We start from the raw sequence: 23,342 nt of genomic DNA on the forward strand, positions 1-23,342 counted from the left end.
TATCTTGGTTACATTTGATTCTCTTGTTCCATAAAGAGCCTTTTTTTTATTATAGAATATTCACAATGTAGTGGTTCTAGTTTAGTGGTAAAAGTGTAAAATAAGGAAATGGCTCCATGTGCTCAAGTTCATAATTTGGATTTTGATATAAGAGCACTCACAAAGTGTCTGAAAGAAGGGTTATCTTGACATAAGCCTGCTTAGTAGAGATCTAAAAACAAGTTAACAAATACTATCAATATCTATTGGAGGGGCTGCAATAAAAGTGATATAGAAGGTTTAATTGTCAAAATTGAATTTTTAGATCCGTAGATTTATTAACATCAAGTTCTTTAACTATTTAAGTTTTAGGTTTTCATATTTCTATTTTTATTATCATTATTATGTACCTTTATCTTTAGATGTTTAAGAAGAGGATGACTTAATCCGGAATATGAACCATAAAAAAAATTAGCTATTAAAATTTAGAAATGAGAATAATAAAAAGATGTTGGGTGGTTAGTGTCATAAAATTTTGTGCATTCAAAAGTTGTTATTAAAAAAAAAAAACTTATGTTTGATTAAAAATAGATATGAATTAGAGGGTTTCATAAGAAAAGCAGATTTTTTATGACACTATTTTTGGGGTTTGCACCAAATAGTCGCACCCAACCCAAGTCGTTAGAACCAGCCCACCAAAGCACCCTTTTATAGAAAAGAAGAAACCATCTCCTCATTTAAAAAAGTACTAAAAAATGTTAGGACAGCACGTACACTGTAGAGGATCATAACTTCACGGTTTATAATTTCCAAATTTATTATTGGTCCCCCACATGCTTTCTTCTACTCGTTTGGTTCTCCTCCGTTTCAGTTTAGTCTGGCAATCCAACTCGCTGGCTGTTGTAGCGTAGAAACAGAGAGAGAAAGATTTTTCTTTTTTCTAATTTTTATTCTTTCTGCGATCTCTCTTTTACTTCGACTCTCCAATTTATCTGCAATGGCCGACGAACCTATGCCTACCCGCTGGACTTTTCAGGTACTTTGTTTAATAAATTCGCTTTGTTATATGTAAATGTAATTTAGTTTACGTTCTTTAGTAATTGTGTTTGCTTTCGGCGAAAGTGTAGGAAAAGGAACGAAAGTTCAAACTAGCAATCTTAGATGAATCTCCGACATCGTTTTATGACCCTAGAAAACGAGGAACTCAAGTAGAGTGAACTGAATTTTACTGCATGGGTTCTTTAGATACTCACATTGACTCTGAATTTTACTTCATTTTAATAATTTTAAATCTGAAAAGTTAATTAAGACTGTTTTTCTACTTAAGTCTGCTGGTTGAGAAAATATTAATTAATAAATGATTTCCTGTATTCAAGTGACGTTGTTTTTGTCAATTGTGATCTAACTGATAAAAGTGTGGAATAGTAAAGTTTGCAATATGCATTTCTTTTAAGCTATTATGTTTATCTATAGGATTTTAAAATGTTTTATGATGCCAAGTTTGGGAGAAAGAAAATAAAGGAGCCGGAAAAAGGTGAGATCACTGAAAGGCCGGTATCTGATGGGAGTTCTTTGAATAGCAATGGGCATGTTCAAAACACATCTGACATGGCCGTTTATGAGCAGTACAGAACCCAGGTATTGCATTTGCTTTATCGTTTTGGACAGCAAGGTGTTTTTGTTGATTTGAGTGCTGATTTTTGCTTTTTGTAGTTCCAGGGAAGTGGCTCTACGTGCTTAAATGGAGTTTTGGCTAATGTAATCAACGAGAGACTGTAAGAGCTATTGATTCATTTTATACTCCTATGCATTATTAAGATAAAGAAAAAAAAAAAGGGTCTGATGCCTTTTTTACTTTATTGTAAATGTGATGAATTATTTTTGAGATGGATTTCATACTCTTGTCTACTTGTTGTGTTGTTATGCCATTGCCTATCGCATCCAATGCAAAAGTAAACCATAAAAGCAAATGCATGGTCCAATAGTAATTAGTTCTATGAGAAGATATGATGCCATCGTATTTTTTGTGTTAGCAAATTTTTATTGTTTTTTTATTACTGCTGGCATACTGCCTATTCCTTTGACAAACTGCTGATTTTGATTTTTCTGTTTCAGACAGAAGCCTCTGCTTCCTAATTTTGATTCTGCAGAAACTCGTGCTTTAGCTGAGAGCTTATGTAGGTATGGTTGACTGTTACAGTTAATGCTTTCATATATGTCTGAATAGTGAAGATTCTGCATTTTAACTTATTCTTTCATGGCTTTGTAGTAATCATATTGTTTAATATTTTACCCTGTACAGGGATATAATTCGTGGAAGTCCGGATGTTAAGTGGGAAAGCATCAAGGGGCTAGAGAATGCCAAACGTTTACTTAAAGAAGCAGTTGTCATGCCAATAAAATATCCCAAGTAGGTCTTGCCCCGCCTCATGGCCCTAGCTATCTCTATGCAAATTTATAGCAAACCTTTTACTCGTTTTACTTCACTCAAGATGTGGCATAGAACGTTAAGGCACATGACAGAACACCAACCTCAGGGCTCTATAATGAATCGGTACTTGTTGGAACATTTAGAAATTGTGTTCCATGGAGCTTTCTAGCTTTTAATTTGATATGTTAATTGAGTCCACAATCTCATAAGAAATTGCTGTTATGTGCTTATACTTATCTTGTTCCTTCTTCTAGGTACTTTACTGGACTTCTATCACCATGGAAGGGTATTCTTCTTTTTGGCCCACCAGGAACAGGAAAGGTTTGTGCACACACTATCTATTGTTATTTTAGTCATTTTACTTTTTTCTGTTTCATTTTTTTTTCCAAATCATCTTTAAACTCCTCTTCGTTTTTTTGGTCTTTCCTTTTCGTTAGTTATCTTGGATGGAGCTTCTTTGCACTGTGTTGCTTTACTTATCCACATGAAACTGATTTCTGACCTGAATAATCCTTTTGCACTTTCCTATTCTTGTTTTTAAACCTGATTTTATTCAAGGATGTTTGTAAGGTGATTGAAAGTACTGGCTTTCTTTCTGGCTCTGTCTTTTTCTTTCCGCTTGATATTATTTAAATTAATCACCATTTTGATGTCCAGACAATGCTTGCTAAGGCTGTTGCTACAGAGTGCAAGACCACATTTTTCAATATTTCAGCGTCTTCTGTTGTCAGCAAATGGCGTGGTAAGTCACGGTTAAGCAGTTTTTTGTTAAGTTCCTAGTTTATTTTATCTGGATGTTTGAGTATGTTTAGTTACATAGAGTATGTACCTACTTCTTTCAAACAGTTTGGTACCTCGGTCATAATGAAAGCCATATCTGCTTATGGAGCACATTGCAGGTGATTCGGAAAAGTTGATTAAGGTATTGTTTGAGCTCGCAAGGCACCATGCACCCTCGACTATATTTCTGGATGAAATTGATGCAATAATCAGTCAACGTGGTGAAGCACGCAGTGAGCATGAAGCAAGCAGACGTTTGAAAACTGAACTCCTAATACAGGTATTTTTTTCCTTTCTTCAGGTATTTTTTTCCTTTCTTGTGTGTAATAGATCTTTGTGCACAATTTTGCATTGTCAACTGCAACAATTTAAAAGCAATGGATCAGATAACCTGGTGTTGTTGTACTGACGTGGAATTGTCTGCACTTCAAAGTTCTGTTTAAAAATAAAAATACAGTAGATTTCAACTTCTATTTTCTCAAAAATTATTGACTTCGATAAGATTGCAGATGGATGGTTTGACACAGTCAGATGAACTTGTATTTGTTTTAGCTGCAACAAATCTCCCTTGGGAACTAGATGCAGCCATGCTTCGGCGTCTTGAGAAGCGGGTATCCTTTTCATTGATCGCTTTAACGTGAATTTTTGCTCAGACAAAATAAGATGAATTGGTACTGGATTTAAAAAATGAAGGTAAAGGATCGGGTCTTAATTTTCTGGGTTTCTGAATGTCAAGAGAAAGGACTATGGCATTTAACATGCACCAAGACTGCTAGTCCTAACTGAATTTGTTCTGTAAATATCCTTGCTGATCAAATGTGAATTTTTGGCTAGTGTGATAAAGCTTTAGTTTGCTAATGTGTAGTTTTTTCTGGTGCTATATTTGGTAAAGGCTTGCAGTGCTGTCCATATGATTGTTGATTTTTTGGATGAGTACAATTTTTCCTGTGGGCGAGCTGTGAATTGATTAGGTTGATCTCAAATAATCATTATATATTTGGCTGAATCCTTATACTTAGCTACCATGTGAATATTGGGTGGTAGTATCCCTAACCTTTTCGTTCTCAGTTCTTACATCATTCTTCTACTTAATTCAGTACTTCATCTTGATTTCAGTTTTTTGATAAATCAGCACATTTTGCGTAGATATTATATGTTATAAAATTGTTCTCCTTTGACCATGATCAATAAGATCCTTGTACCTCTTCCGGATACCGAAGCAAGGAGAGCCATGTTTGAATCGCTTCTGCCTTCACAAACTGGTGAAGAGAGCCTTCCTTATGATTTATTGGTGGAAAGGACTGAAGGCTATTCAGGTTCAGATATTCGGTTAGTCAGCAAAGAGGCAGCTATGCAGCCACTGAGACGATTAATGGTTCTCCTTGAAGGCAGACAGGAAGTGGCACCTGATGATGGTATGACTTTTCAAACTGTATTCCTTGTACTTACATCATCAATCGGCCTAGTATCATAGTTGGAACGTTGGAACTTTGAGTTAAACAATTCTCACAAGATTTTTTGCCCCTTTCTCCTCCAAAAGGGAACATAAAGAAAATAGGCACTTTCTGATTAAACAAATTAAGTGAGACTTCTCCAATACTTGACCATCATATCCCCACCCCCTCCCCCCTTCTAATTTTCACTTTCTTATCTTTCCATATAATATATTTTTTAAAGGAACCTTTTCATATGATTTTCAGTTCGGGACAAAAACTACTTTTTTGTAAAATCACTTTGCAAAGTGTTGATCACATCACCTTTCTTTTTTTGCTTTTTCCTGTCATTGTTTCTCTCTCACTTGACATCCGCTCTTGCATCATCATCCTTAGCTTTTAAAGTCAACTCTGCAAATTATAGAACTGAAGGATTACTCTCTTGTTTGCAGAGTTACCACAGATTGGGCCAATAAGACCAGAAGATGTAGAGATAGCTTTGAAGAACACTAGGCCATCGGCTCATCTCCATGCCCACCGATATGAGAAGTTTAATGCTGATTATGGTAGCGAAATACTCCAATAAAGGTACTCAATCAGGAATGATCTTCTAATGGTTAAATAAAACCTTTCATAAGTTGGGAAAAGGACATCATTCTTCTATCTTTAGTAGGCTGGAAGTAATGCGTTCAATGATTCTTTTCTTGTTTGTCTTTAATACTGTGTCACAATATCATTATTTTTAGTGGTTATTTCATATCACAACATGGGCATCTTTATCTTGAGGCTGTTGCGATCGATGCATTATTACTTTAACTGCTTCCACACCGCCGGTGCCATGCCATTTTTTCCAGGGATTATCACAGAGGGTAAAGGCTGAATAAGCTCTAGGATCACCGTTTTACACCCTCTTGTATTGTTGTTTATGGTAAACTGGTAAATTACAAATTTTGAAATATTGGTGCGATATTGATTTGAACTGCATGAAATGATTTTTTTTTAAATTTTTTAATTAAAAAGCATATCACGATTGTATTATTTTTCCATTGACAGAATAAGCCCTAAAAATAGTATGTGCAGCAACTGCTATTGCTTAATCCCCAAAAAAAAAAAATGTTCCTGCTTTGGTTTAAGACTTAATTTCACTTAAAGAAAGAAAATAAATTTATGAGTATTAAAATGTTACATTTTCTAATTGAGACTTAATAAAATGTTACATTTTATCTTTATTTTATTTAATGAATAAGAATTAAAATCATTACGATTCGATAACTTCAATTGACCTACCCATTTAATAAATATAGCAAAAAAAAACTACTTTAAAATCAAGATATTCAGAAAATTAAAATTGAGGACGGGTAATTGCGGAAGCTCATGCATAAGTCGTATTCATAAAAACAGAAAATACGTAATTTCAACTAAATTGTGTTAATTAAAATAACTGAAATCCAATAACAACCCCAGCACAAGCTGCTTCCATCTTGAACAGGAAATGACATCCCCAAATGGCAGATACTTGTGACCGCAAGTTCGCAACACAAAATGCATGAAAATGACAGTAATGGTAACTTCAGACAAAGGGAAGACCATACACAGAACATCACCATCTTTGGGGAGTATCCGACTACATCTTTAGTTTATTTAGGGATATCCCTTCAGAGGATCAGCTGTTTTACCAGATCTAGCATCTGTCCAAGCTTTTGCAATTGTTCGCTTCATTTCGTCGTCACCTTCCTCGTACATATTCTGCAAATTTGCAACAAAAAGAAAAAAATGTAAGCATTTAGACATAATCACAGCCATAGAAAACACATTCTGTTTGTGCAAGTGCCTTCACGTGAGGGTGCAGCATGAACAGAAGGCAGCTCACCTTCATCAAATCCATAATTCCAGCCATAGGATCTCGTTCTTTATCCAGATTTGGCTTCAGCTGGAAAACAGTTGGAGAAACAGATACAAGTTAGACTGTGTTATCTTAAGAAAGTATGGCACCAAATATCAAATATTCCCATTGTATGTGATTACCTTATCCTCTTTGTACTGTAAGTCTAACCAATTTCCCTTTGAAGCTTTAAAGAGCATGATGACAACCCTTGTGGGTTTAACCAGCACCTTGCTTTTCTCAGGAACAATCTCCTGGTTCAACCTTGGGCTAGTAAACCGGTAATTCTTCCCTTGGACATCATGGAATTTGACATCAAAGGACCACTGCTTGAACTCTGCTTCCATTTTATCCTGGACTACTCCCTCTAAAGAAATATATATCTGCAAATGGAGATTATGTAGTTTCAGGACGTGCAAATCATCACAAAAGTAATGTACTCCATGCTAATCAAGTAGCTTTCTCTGAGATTACAACCTGGAATCAAATTACAATCATACCTTGACTTTTTCATTATCCTGATCCCAGCTGAATGATCCAAGCGTAATATAGTTGAGTGCTGGAGTAGAAGAGACCTTAGCTGGTGTTGGAACTGGAGCTGGACCTTCCTCTTTTGACAACTGCAGAATTGAAGTCAAAGAATATTTTATTAAAGGCAATACAGAAGCAACCAAAGGTATATTTACAAAATCAATCAGCCTAGGTTTTGATAGCATGACACGTTTACACACAAAATATAAAAGTCAACAAGTCAACAGTCTACCATACTACTGAGAAAGTTATTCTCAATCATGAAACCAACTGCTTCAACACGATTCAAAATTTTCATTTATCAGCACCGCCAGTCTTTTAAAATCCGGATCACAAGTGTCATCAGACTGGGGTAGCACCAGAGCTTCATTTTGCCACAGCCTCAGCCTCAGCCTTTTCCTTTAATCAGTAAATCATTAAACGAACAATGGTGGTATGGTATCCAAAAGCTACAAGTAAGGATTTCCATCATATTAATTCATAAATCCTAAAACATGATGCGTACCAGACACAAAATGATAACAAACAATGTTAAATGATTCATTTAATATTCTGCTACAATTAATCATAAATCATTTTAATAGAATTTCCTTTTTTCTTTCTATTCAATGAAACATGCCAAACAGGGCGACAAGTGAAAACATCACACACACACACGTCTCGTTAGGAAATTCATACTCCAAAAGCAGAAATGAAAAACAGTATCCATTTACATTTTTTTTTGGGGGGGGGGGGGGGAAAGAGAGAGCAAGAAAGAAAGAAAGAAAGAAAAGAAAAGCAAAAAAAATCAAAAATGGAAAACCAACCTTCTCCAAGGTATGAATCTCAGAGTTAATAAGAGAGACGATACGAGGTCGTTTTGCGATGCTCCGTAGTTGTCTTAGCTCTTCCAAATCCAGCACCAAATCCTCCGCCATTTCTGCCTTCTGAGTGACGAGAGCGTAGTAGATGAAGACCGAAGGACAACAATTACAAGCGGCTTTAATTCTTAAATAAGTACACTCGTTGCTTTTTGTACGTGGAATATGCTGGAAGCCTATAGAGCTCGGCTCGTCTGATAGGGAAATTTGGAGGGGCAAAGCTAAGGCAAAATGATGACCATCTGTGCTTCAAACAACTTTTAATTATTATTTTCTTTTAGGGTTTTCGTTTTGAGAGAACGTTCTAGACTTCCAGAAAATTGAACACGTGGAAAATTTTAGTATTCCATGAACAGGGATAAGATAAAAAGCCTCTAAATAAAAAAATAAAAACGTTTTATTTACATTTATTATTAATTTCTTTTAAAAAAAATAATAATAAAATCTTTCCTAACTTTTCAGGTAAAACACTTCTTTATCACTTATCATTAGAAGAACGAAGCATTTCCATTGAGATTTGAAAATCCGTCAAATTCCAAAGTTCAAAATTTCCATCATAAAAAGTAAAAAAACACAAAGCAAAACTAATCGCAGTAGAAGCAATACAATCCCACAACAGTACATGGGTCTCCGTACCGTACAATTAGGTTTTAATTATGACACATGGGTTGAGATTGCTGATCGATTCCTTAGCTTTGGCCTTTGAGTGAACTGGGACAGTCTTGATTTTGTGCATTTAATAAATTCTGGAGCTGCATTTGCAACTGTGCTCTTAGCTGGTACTTAGAAGCCAAGTTTCTGTGCACGTTGTCTTTGGTAGCCAGAAGTTGAGACTTTCTCATCTCAGCTGCAACTATTTCAGGATTGCTCAAATGTCCATTGTTGCCTTGAAGTTTCTTGAAGGTAGAATTAAGCTAAACAAAAAAAGATTAAATTGATATATATCAAATGCATCATTATTCCATCCCATTCCCAGCTAATCAAATAATTAATTCAGCAGCTAGTCATCTGATAGAATTAGAATAATCCCCTCAAAGTTCAGTTGCATGATTTTACAAGTCCAGGACTAGGAGGAGATACAGAGATTGGGTTGGAGCTCTAATTTATTAATTATTATAACAATTGAGAATCAAACTGCAGCTCAAGTAGTATTAGTCCCTTTTCATATACATAGTATGATGATATATTGATGAAAGTGAAAGAAATAATGCATTCACATACATATATTATTATTATTATTATTATTATTATATATATATATGTGTGTGTGTGTGTGTAGAGAAGTAAGTAAATGAATATATACATTACAGAGATGTATACATAGTGATTACAGCATAATCTTTTTACCTTAGAGAATTGGTCTCTCAACTCTTCAATTCGCAACTGACATTCCTCGACAAAATTCTCCACATTTTCACGAAACTCCTTCATTTCATTACCTTTTAACACGTAATACCTCTCCTTCTCTTTCTCCGTTTCCTCCACCTCCTCTATCTCACTCTTCAATTTCCTAAAATTTCCATCCCAAATTCAATTACACTAAATATTTTATTTCAACAATCCCCCTCAACCTTTGAAATATATATATATATATATATAATTCGCAAAAAACTGTACCTCAGTTTTTGCGAATGTGCTTGATACTTGGAATCGAGGATCTCGATCTCGGATTTGAGAGTGGCAATTTTGAAATTCTGAGACGCAATTTTTTGATCGAGTAACAAACACCTTCGTTCCGTCAACCTTACACTCTCGAGCTTCGATTCTAAAATTTGAGACTTTTTCCCTTGCACTTCTTTCTCTGCCTGTGCGAACACACAATAATACTGTACCGTGTTAGTTTCTTTTCTATTTTTCTTAAAATATATTTTCTCAGTAACCGAACAGAAATGTAATGAAGCCCAGGGTTAGGGCTTGTGGTGAAGATGACCTGGAGGATTGAGAGGCGTTGGTTTCTCGTTTGTTCCATTTGCTCTAGCCTTTCTCGAAAGGCAGAAGAGAGCGCCATTGCCGTGCTGCCTCGAATCGGTGAGCTGCGCTCTTCCGTGCCGTGTGAATTCGGTTTGAATCTTGCGGTTTATATACAACTGAGATTGAACCCGGCCCAATACTAACTCTCTCCATCAGGGGGCCCATGGGCTTCATGCATTTGTAACTTTATTCAGACCCCACTTTTGCTCTTATCAAGCCCGGCTACATACTTGCCTACATACTTGTACTAGGGTGGAGGTACTTACACCCACTAAACTATTCAATAAAGAGTGATGATACAGTCACAAACTCTTGTACAAACTGACGTGGCATTAATTCATTGGTTGAATGAAAATATAAAATAATAAAAACAAATCATGTGGGCCAAGTGATATTTAATTCAATCAATCATATCATACCACATCAGTTTGTACAAAATAAGTTTGTACAAGAGTTTGTGGCTATATCATTACTCTTTAATAAAACCATCTTTGGAAATAAATTTTAACTACTAAAATATCCTAAATCAAATTATAATTATGGACACTAAAGTATAGAAAAAAAAAAAGAAATTTTACTAATTAAATTTATAAATTTATAAAATTGCATAATTGCTTTCTTCTATAGATAAAAAATCTCAATGAGTAAAAACATTAATTTCATACAAATTAGTAATGGTGAATTCTATAGGTAAGTATAACAATTGTTTGTTTAAGAAACAGAAAGGTTGCTAGAAAATATATATATAGACAACATGCCTCCTTTGCAGTCCATGTCAATGCCAAGTCTGTCTCACTAAATTTTAAATATGTTTCGAAAGCCATAACTTGAGTTACATATGTCCGTTTTAGGCGTATAATATATCATTTCGAAACTTACGACGAAACAAATCAAATCCAAAATCATATACTTTATAAAATCCTTGGGTTTATGTGCGACATGCAGTGAGACAGATGCATGTCGCACATAAATGCAGTGCGTTTATGTGAGACATGCACATGTCCCGCTTGCTTGTCTGACTAGGGATGGCAATGGGCACCGCCCGCAGCGGGTTTGCATTACCAAACCCAAACCCGCACAAAATTTAAATTACCAAACCCACCCGCAACCCGCAGCGGGTTTTAATTTTTTTTTAAAAACCCACCCGCAGCGGGTTTTAACAATTACCAAACCCGCAATGGTACCCGGCGGATTTTTTGCGGGATTCCGTATTTAAAATCACAAATGTTTAATATATAAATTTATAATAATAACCTCAAATTCCATATAACATACTCAATTTTGTATTTAAACAATGTAAATGAAAAATTAAAATTTCAATATCAATCCAACACAAATTCTCAAATTTAAGTATAAATTACACAAATCCATTTAAAAAACACAAACTAGTATCTAAAAATAATAATTACATTTCATATTATCATTTAAAACAAGCTCCGAGAGAAGATATTCATTTCATTCACCACCATAAGCACCCATCCAACACAATGCCTATAATAATAATTAAGATTAATATTTTTAAATACTAATTCGAAGGGAAATGCCTTTAGTTTTCTTTAGTTTATGACTTTAGAATGGGAGATGGGCCACATACACACATACACAACTTTGAACCTTTGGCTATTTGGTAATTTGAATAATGACATTCTTTTTTTTATACATTTTTAGATTAAAATTAAATTAAAAATATTTGAAAAAAATATTGTGGGTTTGGTGGATATCCATGCGGGTATCCACTGGATATAAGGCTAATATCAAACCCACCCGCATCCATGTGCGGGTTTTAATTTATAATACTAAACCCGTCCGCAACGGATAAAATTACCCGCAGCGGGCGGGTTTTGGCGGGTGGGTTTGGGCGAGTTTGCTGGTTTGCGGGTATAATTGTCATCCCTCACTTGTTCTGAACTTCATTTTTTGCCCGATTTTTATGTGTTTTCAATGATTTTTCTTCATTTCTCAACTCAAACTAAGTACTTTAATAAATCACATTATTTTATGAATGAAAAATAACAACATTTGCAACAAAACCCACTTTAATTTCGAACTTAGTTGATAAAATCAATAGATTAAAGGTTTACATTGTGTAAGAGTATAAACTAATTTTAAGAAGCTCTCCCATTGATGATTATATCTTCAAATATGCAATTGATTTATCGAGAGTGATGAAGTTTGTTGAGAGTAATGAAGGTTTGTTAAGTTGTTGAGGAAGATCCGTATTTAGTTGTACTTGAATTGAAAAAGTGGCATGCCTTTGTAAATTTGATGAAAGTGGTGAGGGTAATCTAGTCTAAAAATATGGTGTTTGGTTAGTTATGATAGAAAAAACTTTAGGAAGTTAAAGTTGAAAAACGTAAAAGTTTTATAGCCATTTTTATAAATTTCCCAAAGAACAATGATGGCGTGTGAGAAAGCTTTACAATTTTTTTTTTTAAATGTTTCTATGCTCAAAGCTTCTAGGATTCACAACATTATCGGCTAGTGAATTGTCATGGTTGTTAGCCTATAAATGCGGGCCCCTTTTTTTTTTTTTTTTTTTTGATGTTTCCTTATCGTTTAAGATCTTCTTGGTTCGCTTAATTGCAACTGATCAGCACGCCAGATCCCAAAATAGCTTTTAAAATATCAGTACTCTGAATCCTTCTCATGACGATGCTTTCAACTTTTAATTACCTGTTGCAAAATTAACTTACAAGAGAAGGGATTATCAAAAATCAAGACTGGATCGCATAATTTGAGATTGTAACTGTAGCTGGGTGCCATAATTAAGCCACACATTTCAAAGTGTAGTCATAATCTTCTGAAATCGAGCCTCCGTACCAAGGATTCTCAAACTATATATATATATATATAATTATATATTGTCACGATGACTAATCGCTGTCACTTTTTATTTTTTAAAGAATTCTGTTGTAGCAACCTATGATTAGTCCAATGATATATTTTCAAGATTGAGGATAATGCACGGAAAGATCGCAAAAGATTATTAATCCTTTCACATCAGTGACCTGTGAACCAAGAAAAAAATAAAAGAAGCGTTTGTGATATATTTGTTAATTTAAATTTCTTTCTTTCCTTCTGGGAATTTGCTTGCTCCTGCCTGAGTTGTAATCCTAATTCTTATGTCAACACCCAAGGCCAAAAGTTTGACGGATACAAACATATATGTATAAATAATAATATCTGTTTTGTTTCACATGTAAGTGTATTAATCTCAAAGAGATTTGGAATTGGAAAAATATATTCCCCATAATTGTAGTGCTGCCGATCTTGAACGTTGAATGTCATAGTGATGATACGACACTTTGATTATTCAATCTAGTCACACTTATTATTAGTCATAAAAGAAAAATGTGGATTCGTCAAAAAAAGTTGATTCGATTAGTTCCATGAGAGATGAATGTATTGCTGCCAAAACATATCTAAAGAAAAAGGGTTTCTAATTTCTTCGATTAGCAGCATACACATGCTGAATTACGTGTCGATGGGACCTCTCTATGATGAATCCCACTAAAACATGTCATCAATTAACCCAAAAAGGAAAAAGAGAGAGAGAGAGGGACGGGGACAAAACGCCGAGTACAAGAACCTCCATTAATTTCAGACAAAAGTTTCTATGTTGAATGTTCTCAGTCTTAGCTTGTTCTTTCACTAAAATCATATCGTATATGCATTATTTTCTTTTGATTAATCTTGAACACGCTAACGCTATTCGGAAATGAGCAGATTAATTAAAGACTTTGTTTTGAGTAGAAGTTCAAAGATCTCAATTTACACAATGATCCCCTAATTCTTAGTGGGGTATCAAAAACTTTTTTTTTTTTAATTTATTGGGTAAATTTGTGACCACAAATTAAAAAAAAAAAAAAAACTGATGGTGCGATCCTTGAAATATCGAAATGTTGGGCTGCATGTGCTCCACGTTGGCTGATCCGAAATCGGTAGATCATTTATTAATTATCACCATCAGGTTTTTGTAAGGCTGAGCGTAAACTGTCTCTCCCCATTTCTGGAAAATAGAGAGAGAAAGAAAAGAGAAAACAAATCAAAAGCTCCTTTGCCATAAAGGAGAAGAACTGGCAATCAATGACCAAATGCAAATGCTGACGGTTTATTTTGCCAGGGAATAAAGCTACCTAGGCCGCCCAAATTTCGTGCTTAGGATAGAAAAAGAACCAAACAAAGCCTTACCTTTTGCACTTTAATTACATTATCATCATTATCTCCTATTAGTTATATATTTATTTATTTTTATTTTTATTATTATTATGAAGAGAGAAAAAGGAAAGGTGAGAAATAAACGTTCTATATTATAACAACAGTTATGGATTCCACGTCCAAAAGTAGAGGACTTTCTTTGCAACCAATAAGAAATTAAGAATATGGTAGCCTTGCACTACTCTATACTCTTCAAGAAATATAACTGTTTACATTGCATACTTATATATCCTAAAACGATAGAGTAATAATTGAAAAAACAATGCTTTAACAAATTACAATATCGATCTAGCATAATAATTACGGATGGAAGTGCTTCTCCAAGAAAAAATTAAGCTAATTTTTTTCCATTCCAATGCCGGGATTTGAGAAGAGTGGAGATGAATTTGTGACAAATTGGTCATGATGGTTAGGGCAATATGCTTGGAGAAGGCTCATGAGTACGAAACAATCACCACCAACTTGGAGATCCAGAGTGCTTTGGTAGTTGTTAATTTCTTGTACAAATTGGCAAAATGGGTATACCTTTGGTCTTTTTAATTGGTGTTTATTTGTCAAGTGCGTTCCAAAATACCCAAAAGTAAAACCCCAAATTGCCTTGCCAAAAAAGTATTATTTACATGCACTCCATTTGCTTATATGCTCTTCACATAAAAGCTCGAAAGGTCAGCAAAAACACTAACATCCAGTTCACCAAGCTTTGATTTTCCTTGTTTGCTGCCTGTTTCACGATAAACGTAATCCCATTTAAAGAGAAAAATAATTAGACTAATTATCATTAACGAAGACATTTATAAAACCATGAGCTCAAATTTCACTAAACATAGAGTAATGGTACACATTCCAAATTTTTATTCAAATTTAATTCCAAATAATGTGTTATTAATTGAGTGTTTGGAAATTCTTTACAAGATCCAAGAAAATTAATTATATCATATCACTAATCATTTGATGAATGCCACATCATTTGATGAATGCCACATCATTTGAGATAATTTTTTAGGTTGAAAAATTTAGAATATGTAACACTGCTCTACGTATACAATAGTTAATTATTGACTTATGACATACATTCACATCAATTAAATATCTGCTGTCTCCAATAACTTTATACACTTTTGGTTTAAGAGCTAAAGAAATTGATGATGTAACGGGAGAGAAAAGCGAAAAAAGACACAGAATTGACCTAAGGTTTTACCTTAGTGGCAGATGAAGCTAGAGAAATTGAAGCTGATGATGGTGTTGATGATGATGAAGGGGTTGAAAGGGCAGAGAGCCCCACATTGTAAGCCATAGTGCCATCAGGTTGAAAGAGACCGTAATTTCTTTCAGAAGTTGGCCCAGGCTTCATATCCTCATTGAATAATGCAAACAAGTAAACTTCTAGCCTCATATTTGGCCTCAATGGTGTCCCTTCATTTGCCATTTGCCTTCTCAACAAATTCTTATTGTATGTTGCCGCATTCACAACGGTGGCGCCGACCTCGTTGGGGTCGCCTTTCGATGGCCACCCGGTCTCCGAAACCCTAACTTCAATACCATTATACCCCAACCTAGCCATGGCGAAAATAGCAGCATCCACTTGTGCGTATAGCATGTTGTCGTAGTGAAGTTTTGTGTATGGATCAACCATGCCTGAGTTAGGATTAAAAAGTGCATAATCTAAGGAAATCCTATTTGGAGCATCTTTGTATGCAAAATATGTATATGCATTAATCCAAAATGGTGCCTTGGTACTTGACAAGAACTGTAAATACTGTGACATGATTCCGGCAACTTCGGTTTTGAAACTACCGGCTGAAGGAGGATATGATTCTTCTAAAACCGCTAAGGAATTAGGTGTAGAAACTTGAATGTACTTATCAAGGCCTAATTGAACTAAAGCACCATGAATGCTGACAGTGGCTGGGACAAGGTTCTGTATCAGTGACGTGTCATCGTCGGTGAAGACCTCGTTTCCGACTGCGATGCCGGTGATCTTTGTGGCCGGAAAGTATGGCTTGATGTGGGTGCTTACCCATTGAAGTGCTTGTTGAGGATCCACTAAAACAGCCAGCATTTGGTTTTCAACAGTGACTATAAGCTCAATGTTGGAGTTTGCGAATGCTGTTAAGACTTGAGGATTTGTGTCATAAATTCTTGATTTTGTGATCTTAAGAGAGCTTAAGAGATCAACAACCTTGTCGGGCGGCGGCAAATTGTTAGCTACTTGTCCATAGTTAACTCCAAGACAGGTGACTCCAAAATCTGCAAATTAATTATTAAACGACGTACAGAGAAATCAAGAATAATTCAATGGATTAATATGAAAATTAAGACAAGTTTAAGCTATAGAAATAAAAGCGAAAGGAAATTACCTGAGAAAGTGAGAGAAAGTAAAAGAAAAAATGGGATCAAGGCAATATTCCTGCAAAAAGTTGCCATTGATTGATTGAGAGAAGGGCCCTGCAAATTTGAAGATGAGAAAGGGAGAGAGGTTAGTTATAGAGAAGTATTGGGAGATCCCAAAATAAGAGGAGGACTATGAATTCTTTTCTTTGCTTGTTTGAAATTTTGTTTTGTTTTGTTTTGTTTTGTGGGGGTGTGTTGGATAGCTAGCTTGCCTTGTAAGTTGTAACCAATGTTGCCTTTTGCTCTTACCTCTTAACCTGTCTTTAAATGACTTGGTTTTCTCAACTTCTTCAACTCGTCAACTGGCTTTTTTATCAAGACTACAACTTGTCTCTTTTCCATTCCTATTTGACAGAATTGCCCTCAGCCACTTTCTTCAGACAAAAGCAATGGAATATCCCACTAATCAATTAGTTAGTAATTAGGAGGAAGCAATTGGGGGATCCCTACATTTGGGGTGCGGTAAAAATGTTAGTGCATGATAATGATAAGAGATTCCACTTTTATCTTAGCTATTTTATATCAATATATTCTCTACTACGTTTTTAGGGCAGCGGCTGGACTGTTTTGTATTTGTGTAAATTTTCCTAAATATACTTAATTAGAAGATGATACCAAGCTTAATTAAGCCTCTAGTTTCATTCAATATACTAATAATTCGGCGCATAATTGATTAGTGAATTAAAAAAAAAAATCCACTGGAAAACGACTTACTTAAAAACGGAATGAAAGAGTCATTTAATTTGGTCAGAAGTAGAATGAACAAAATCGTAAAAATGATTTAATTAATGAGGAGATGTACAAATTAACAAGGTGTGTGACATGGGTACGTAATTGAGGTAAAAATTCAAAGACAAAAAATCTTACGTAATTTGGCCAAAATTGAATTAAAGAAAGGAAACCCCAATGAAAAGTAAATGTTTGGTAAGCGGATAAGGAATGGAATACGTGGGAATTGTTTGGAGACGTAGGTGTCCTTATCTTCCGGCAAGGAGGCTGCTTATGTTTCTTTGCTTGGTGACGATGCCAATTGCTCTTTTCATTCGCTAACACATCGGACAGTCAACAATAGTTTGTACTAACACATATGAAAGAGATCAGAACTAGGCCGGCCATCAAAAAAAGTCGAAAGAGATTTGAAAGTTCGTGTTTTGAATGTTCCATCATTTTCGGCACATGATATTTATTTTGATGGCCGTATTGCAGCTTAACTTTATTATCTTGCCTTCCATAACATTCTATGCTGTTCGCTGGTTGGATGAGGCTATAATCTTGCTTCTGAGTTGCTATCTAGGACGTTGAATGGTACAATCGCATCCTAAAACTGCACCCCATTGATTCAACTGGTGAAAAGTTTAACAAGGGAAAGGCAAGCAAATTGAAATTACTGAAACTGGAGAAATAGGCACTCGTTCTGCCTTAAGGCATTAATACTAGTCTACAAGATTAATGAGAGGCCTCTCATTTAGTTTAACTATGGATCGAAAATCCTGACCATATTACTAAATATCTCAATCATGCATGTTGATTTTTCAATAATAAAGTTTTTGTCTGCTAGTATGCTAAGTAAGTTAACATATATTAAGCTACCTTTTTTTTTCTTTTTGTTGGGGGGGGGGGGGGGGGGTTATTACAGCATATAATATGTAATTATATGTTTCTCAATATGACATTAGAAACCCATTCAAATACACATTAATGTAAATTGTTAAATTACTGGCCAATTAACTTTTAAAGGTTGCAATCCAAATGCATTGTCGTACAAAAAATTAATCTTAACAAGATAGACTTGGATCTCAAAGGCAGACAAGTTGCAGTGATGTTAGGCTTTGTAAACTGTTAACAGGCGTCACCATAGCCAAGCATGTGATCGGGTGCTGGAAAAAGAGATAAAAAGAAAGCCTAGCTGATCACATTGCAAAAAGGACCTTTAATTGTTTAAAGCATCCATTCATGTCATCAAAATCAATTTAACATTTCCTACCTCATTTTCTCTGCTTTCTTAATGAAGAATGAAAAAGTAAACGAAGAGAGGGAGGATATCTTCATATATTCCACAACCCATGAACCAAAGAAATGGAAGAGCACCATATATGTCCCTTGTTAGCCGGTCAATGCTATATAGCTTTTATTTATCCTTTTTTATATCCAAACAGATTTGTTTGTGCAAGTGAGAGATATGATAAAGAAGTAAAGACATTAGCTTTCGTTAAAGAAGACGTTGGTGCTAAAAGGAAGAAGCATGATGGAAGAAAAAGGAATGGGAAAGTAAGTGAAGTGCATGCAAATGCATTGCACGAAAGTTCTTCTGTTCTTGATTAGCAGTGTATGCACATGTACGTGTTTTGCTCACTGACATGCTTCTTTCCAGGAATTTCTATTCCTTAGAATTAGATTGGATTCCAAAAATGTAAGAATCATTTCCCAATTTCCAAGATTTTTAACCATGTCGGGAATCCAGAATCCCCCCCCCCCCCCCCCGGCCCCCAATTTTCATGGCTTTGTATAAAAAGGGCGCAAGAGCTAATTATTAGCTGATGATTATTTTGCATATTTGCAACAAAGGTAATTATCAATTGATAAGGCAATTGAAAGAAACGAAAAGCAGAAATGGTTATTGGTGTATGGTTATGTAAAGGCAAATATTTCTTGACAAGTAAAGAGCTCTATTATGGTGGTCCTTTGGAATTGGGGTAATAGTGGACCTAGCTACATCCATTTGTCTATTTTATGCAGTAGTCATGGTGTTGAAATAAGATTATGTGGAAGTATACAAATACAAAATACTATAAATTAGATGTATCTTGTAAATTACAAAAATGGGTGAACTGTATGTTTAGTGTCTTTGATAACATTGTCAAATGTAGATTTTTGCTGATCTAAATTTATATGTGAGTAAATAAATACGTATAGTATAGTAAGTAATTGGTAGTCAATAAAATAAAATTTAATAGACAAATATATAAATTATTAGAACTACATATGTTAGGGCGTGAGCCCTGAGACATGCCTCATTTAAACCCATTTTATTATATTTCATTGTTTGTGCCCTTTAAACTTCTATTTCCATGTTATGATTTCCAATAAATGATATTTGAGCTATCAGATTATTTCACCGGCTCTACTTTTTAATTTAGCTTATTACTTTTCATAATTATTTTTATTAAAAAAATTATTATTTTATTTTATTATCTCTTCTCCACTCTCAATGGCATAACCATCACCGGCACCCTCCATCACCTATCTTCATCAAGTACAAGTTCACAATTGCCACCATCACCACCTATCCTCTTCACTATCAACCATCACATCGGCCAACACATAAATGATGAGTTTCAATACGGACTTGTTGTTAAATTTTATGAATGAGTGGTAAGCTTTCTTATTATTGATGATATTAGTTTTTACTTTGCGTGATAATCTAAGATTCTATTTAATTTCAATTTGAAATTTGATTATAAATTAATATTCGATTCAAATTATATATCAATTAAAAAAATGAGAGAGATGTCATAGATGATCTATGGAGAGCATGACAGAGAATAAAAAAATATTTATTTTTTTAATTAGTTTAATTTAGGAATAGAAAAATATTAATTTAAAGTAGGGGTTAGTGAGATATAATGAAAGGGTAGATATCACCACTCATGATTTCCTCAAATCTATGTTTCTGATAAATTTTAAAAGATAGTGTGAGCATAGTCTAAATTGATTTTTAGCTATTTATTTCTCTAATAATTCGAAGTTGGGTGCCTAGTTAAATGAATTTTGCTTGAAAGTCACTTAATTAAACCTTTAGGACTAGAGCATGTTGAAATGAGTTTCGGTAGAGAGAAATTGAAAAGAGCATCAGACTGTCTCAGTATAATTACATGAAAATATTATTTTGACTAGAAAAAGAAAACTAATTAATGGATCTGGTAGGTAAGTGCCCCTTCGATTTTAAAATTAGCAAATCAGCCTCATTAGAGGTTATTTTATTTAAATATACCTCATTTGCCCATAAATATCAAATCTATATCCTATTACATAAATATGCCTCATGAAGGTAGAAAAAATAAAAAATATCCTTAAAAAAATATTTATCTACATTTTCTTCCTCTATTAATTTCCTCCTCTCGGCTCTCACCATTTATTTCTCACGATTTGTTTTTCTCACCATTTTTTTTCTCTCTCATTATTTTATCTCTTACCTCCAATACAGAGTTTTTTGATAAATATAAACTCTTCAAAATGTGCATTATCAAGTGGTGGATGATGTATATTTGAAATGTAAACATTTTATATGCTTAGAGTTTGATTTGATTTCATTACGAGTTTATTCGTTGTTGATTTATGAGTTTAACTGTACATTATTTATTGTTGTGCTTATACATCCACAAGCAAATTTATTGGGTATTTTAGAGCAAATGAGGTATATCACACGCAATTCTCCCCCTCATTAGTGTCTGTTTGTAGCTGTTCAAATTAAAGTCCCATCTCAAAAAGGCTCTCTTTAGTACTTTGCAAATGGATAGTGATACTGATGGGCCAATTAACGGTTACGCTGAACTTGTCTCTCCGAATCAAAGCATTAGAGATTTGACGAAGCACTAGCACTTGTGGCTCGCCCATCATGGCCCAACAGCGGCAGAGTTCAATTTTTCAACTTTATCCACTGATTTATTTATCAGAGCCAGCTGGTTGTGGTTGAAACCTTTAAAGACATTTTGAGTTGTACGAAAAAGGAAAAACTTGTTTTCAAAAACATGACGGAAATTTCTACTTTTTGGTTAATTCATAGAAAAGCACTTTATTTTCAAGGCCAAGTTTTGTACTTTGCAGAATATGTTGCAATCCAACATTTTTCTTTTCGGATGCTTCAAAATTTTGAAGTTATTTCTTTAAACAAAAAAAAAATTTCTAAGGAGTTCTTTCTTTAAAAAAAAAAAAAAGGAGTTATTATTTCTCAGTCATATATCTTGTAAAATGAAAATTTAAAGCACTTATACTTGACTTGAGATTATGCTAGCATCTAAACGTTTAAGTGGCTTGGCACATAAAGAATAATTATTAAGAATCTCGATATTTAGGTTCTAATTGATGTGATGTTTATATATTAAATGATAATAATAATTAACTAATTTTAAAATTTATTAGATAATAATTCTAGTAGATGAATGGCATGTGTAGTTAAAGATAAACATTGAGGTCTCTAATATTACTATTATTTTTATGTAAATACACAATGAATTAGTTTATATATATATCAAAACAAGTTTGATGCCAATTAAGAACTTATTCACTTGTTAAATGAAAAAAATTACTCAATACGCTTTTTAAAATTCCAAAACAGTCCTTAATTATTTGCTTACTTCAACTCAGAAAATTAAATATATTTCATGCCAATTAAGAACTTATTCTCTCTCTCTCTCTCTATATATATATATTAGTCACAAAATTATTAGTATGATTTCTTAAAGGTTCGATTGTTTCAAGAAGTATTGGAATTGGAAGCCCAAGTATCAAAATTGCTAATATGGATGAATCGAAACCAAACTGCTCATTCTGTTTTCTTTTTTAAAAAAAAAAAAAAACTGGTACTGTTTTGAAATTGATATAATGTCACCGTCAAGAAGCAGAACAATGAAATTAGAAAGATAAAAATTATGGTTTATGTTAATATAATTTATACCGAATGGGTGTAGTAAAAGGGTGTCAAGAGCAATATATTTTATTGACTCACACAAGATTGTCCCAAATAGTAAATTAAATTTTGGGCATTTTTGTGGTATAAAATTTATAAAAGGGTGGGACTATTGAAGCCACCAAATTACTTTCTACACCTATTTTAAAAAATAAATTTATTAATTATATGTCTAATAATATTAAAAATCTCAATATTTAAGCCGTATCTAATCACATGTGTCACTCATCTATTGGATGATAAATAAATAAATATTTTTTAACTTAATTTTAATGAATTAAGAGCATTAACTGCTACTTAATACAATATTATGTTCCCATTCTTTTCTCCCTCTCCTCTCATGTGCCTTTCTCTAATTCTTTATGTTTTTTAACGGAAAATACTACTATAATAAAAATTTAGATCACAAAATTTTGATAAAATGTATAAAAAGAAATAAAATATCTTGATAAAATGTAAGTTGACTGCATCTAGCCTTATATTTTAATATGTTTATACCTTAATGAAAATTTTGTAAGCCATTTTTTGTACAAGGAGCATTAATGGGTTTTCCCACTCTATTGCTTTGTATGATTATGATCTTCTGGAGGAGCCATATTCTTTTTGCTTCAATTGGAAAAAGTCATGCGATGTGCTATGTGGATAAATCAAAACGGTTCACAACCTCAAACAGATGAGGATTTTTTTTTTTTTTAATACATTAGAGCCTAGTATAAATTAGAACATAACATAATGAAAAATAAAGGTCCTATACATATCATTGCATAACTAATAACCAATCCCTTCAAGAGGGGTTTCAAAAACATGAAGATGAAGAGGAGGGGTTTCAAATAGGGATTGAGATCCTCTTCTGATTTGAACACTCTTGATTTTTTACAGATCTTGTGTCACGTGTGTTTTTATATTAGTGAATGATTAAAATTTAACTATTTTTTTTCTTTTTCATTTATTAATCATCAATCATATTAATAACACTTGTTCAGATAAAGATCATATTAGGAGATGATCTTGATCCTTCAAATTGAGGGGATTATATATCGCATTAGGAAAAGTCCAAACCTCTTGTGGAGACCCAAAAGGCTTGTAAATAGTGCCCAATAAGCATCTATTATTCATAGGCTCTTTAGTAGGGGTGAGCAAATCGGGTTTCGGTTTGGGTTTCAACCCGTTCGGGTTGGAG

At 33.9% G+C, this 23,342-nt stretch overlaps 4 protein-coding genes across 7 annotated transcripts; 1 reads left to right on the forward strand and 3 right to left on the reverse strand.

Moving 5' to 3' along the window:
- Positions 1-721: 721 nt before the first annotated feature.
- On the forward strand, positions 722-5,408 carry LOC102613510 (uncharacterized). Of its 4 annotated transcripts, none has more exons than XM_006467402.4 (11): positions 722-1,015; positions 1,453-1,617; positions 1,699-1,754; positions 2,095-2,160; positions 2,282-2,389; positions 2,665-2,731; positions 3,068-3,152; positions 3,310-3,470; positions 3,700-3,801; positions 4,383-4,605; positions 5,076-5,408. In XM_006467402.4, exons 1-11 carry the CDS (start codon positions 977-979, stop codon positions 5,207-5,209), a joined length of 1,206 nt encoding a protein of 401 aa, XP_006467465.1. In that variant the 5' UTR covers positions 722-976; the 3' UTR covers positions 5,210-5,408. The 4 variants fall into 4 exon arrangements, with proteins under 4 accessions (XP_006467465.1, XP_052290994.1, XP_015382194.1 ...); XM_052435034.1 differs by having other exon boundaries at positions 1,480-1,617; XM_015526708.3 differs by having other exon boundaries at positions 723-1,015; positions 1,693-1,754.
- Positions 5,409-5,985: 577 nt separating this feature from the next.
- LOC102613219 (uncharacterized) lies at positions 5,986-8,142 on the reverse strand. The gene is made up of 5 exons (XM_006467400.4): positions 7,843-8,142; positions 7,006-7,125; positions 6,649-6,888; positions 6,494-6,553; positions 5,986-6,369 (listed from the first exon to the last, which is right to left on the reverse strand). The coding sequence occupies exons 1-5, from the start codon at positions 7,951-7,953 to the stop codon at positions 6,265-6,267; spliced, it is 636 nt and encodes a 211-aa protein (XP_006467463.1). The 5' UTR covers positions 7,954-8,142; the 3' UTR covers positions 5,986-6,264.
- A 242-nt stretch (positions 8,143-8,384) lies between these two features.
- LOC102612917 (uncharacterized) lies at positions 8,385-10,079 on the reverse strand. The gene is made up of 4 exons (XM_006467399.4): positions 9,827-10,079; positions 9,514-9,701; positions 9,244-9,406; positions 8,385-8,810 (listed from the first exon to the last, which is right to left on the reverse strand). Exons 1-4 carry the CDS (start codon positions 9,902-9,904, stop codon positions 8,586-8,588), a joined length of 654 nt encoding a protein of 217 aa, XP_006467462.1. The 5' UTR covers positions 9,905-10,079; the 3' UTR covers positions 8,385-8,585.
- A 4,084-nt stretch (positions 10,080-14,163) lies between these two features.
- On the reverse strand, positions 14,164-16,733 carry LOC102612609 (glucan endo-1,3-beta-glucosidase 11). The gene is made up of 3 exons (XM_006467398.4): positions 16,443-16,733; positions 15,284-16,332; positions 14,164-14,806 (listed from the first exon to the last, which is right to left on the reverse strand). Exons 1-3 carry the CDS (start codon positions 16,507-16,509, stop codon positions 14,732-14,734), a joined length of 1,191 nt encoding a protein of 396 aa, XP_006467461.1. The 5' UTR covers positions 16,510-16,733; the 3' UTR covers positions 14,164-14,731.
- Positions 16,734-23,342: the final 6,609 nt, after the last annotated feature.

The sequence above is a fragment of the Citrus sinensis genome, chromosome 2 (assembly GCF_022201045.2).
Source record: "Citrus sinensis cultivar Valencia sweet orange chromosome 2, DVS_A1.0, whole genome shotgun sequence".
NCBI classification, from domain to species: domain Eukaryota; kingdom Viridiplantae; phylum Streptophyta; class Magnoliopsida; order Sapindales; family Rutaceae; genus Citrus; species Citrus sinensis.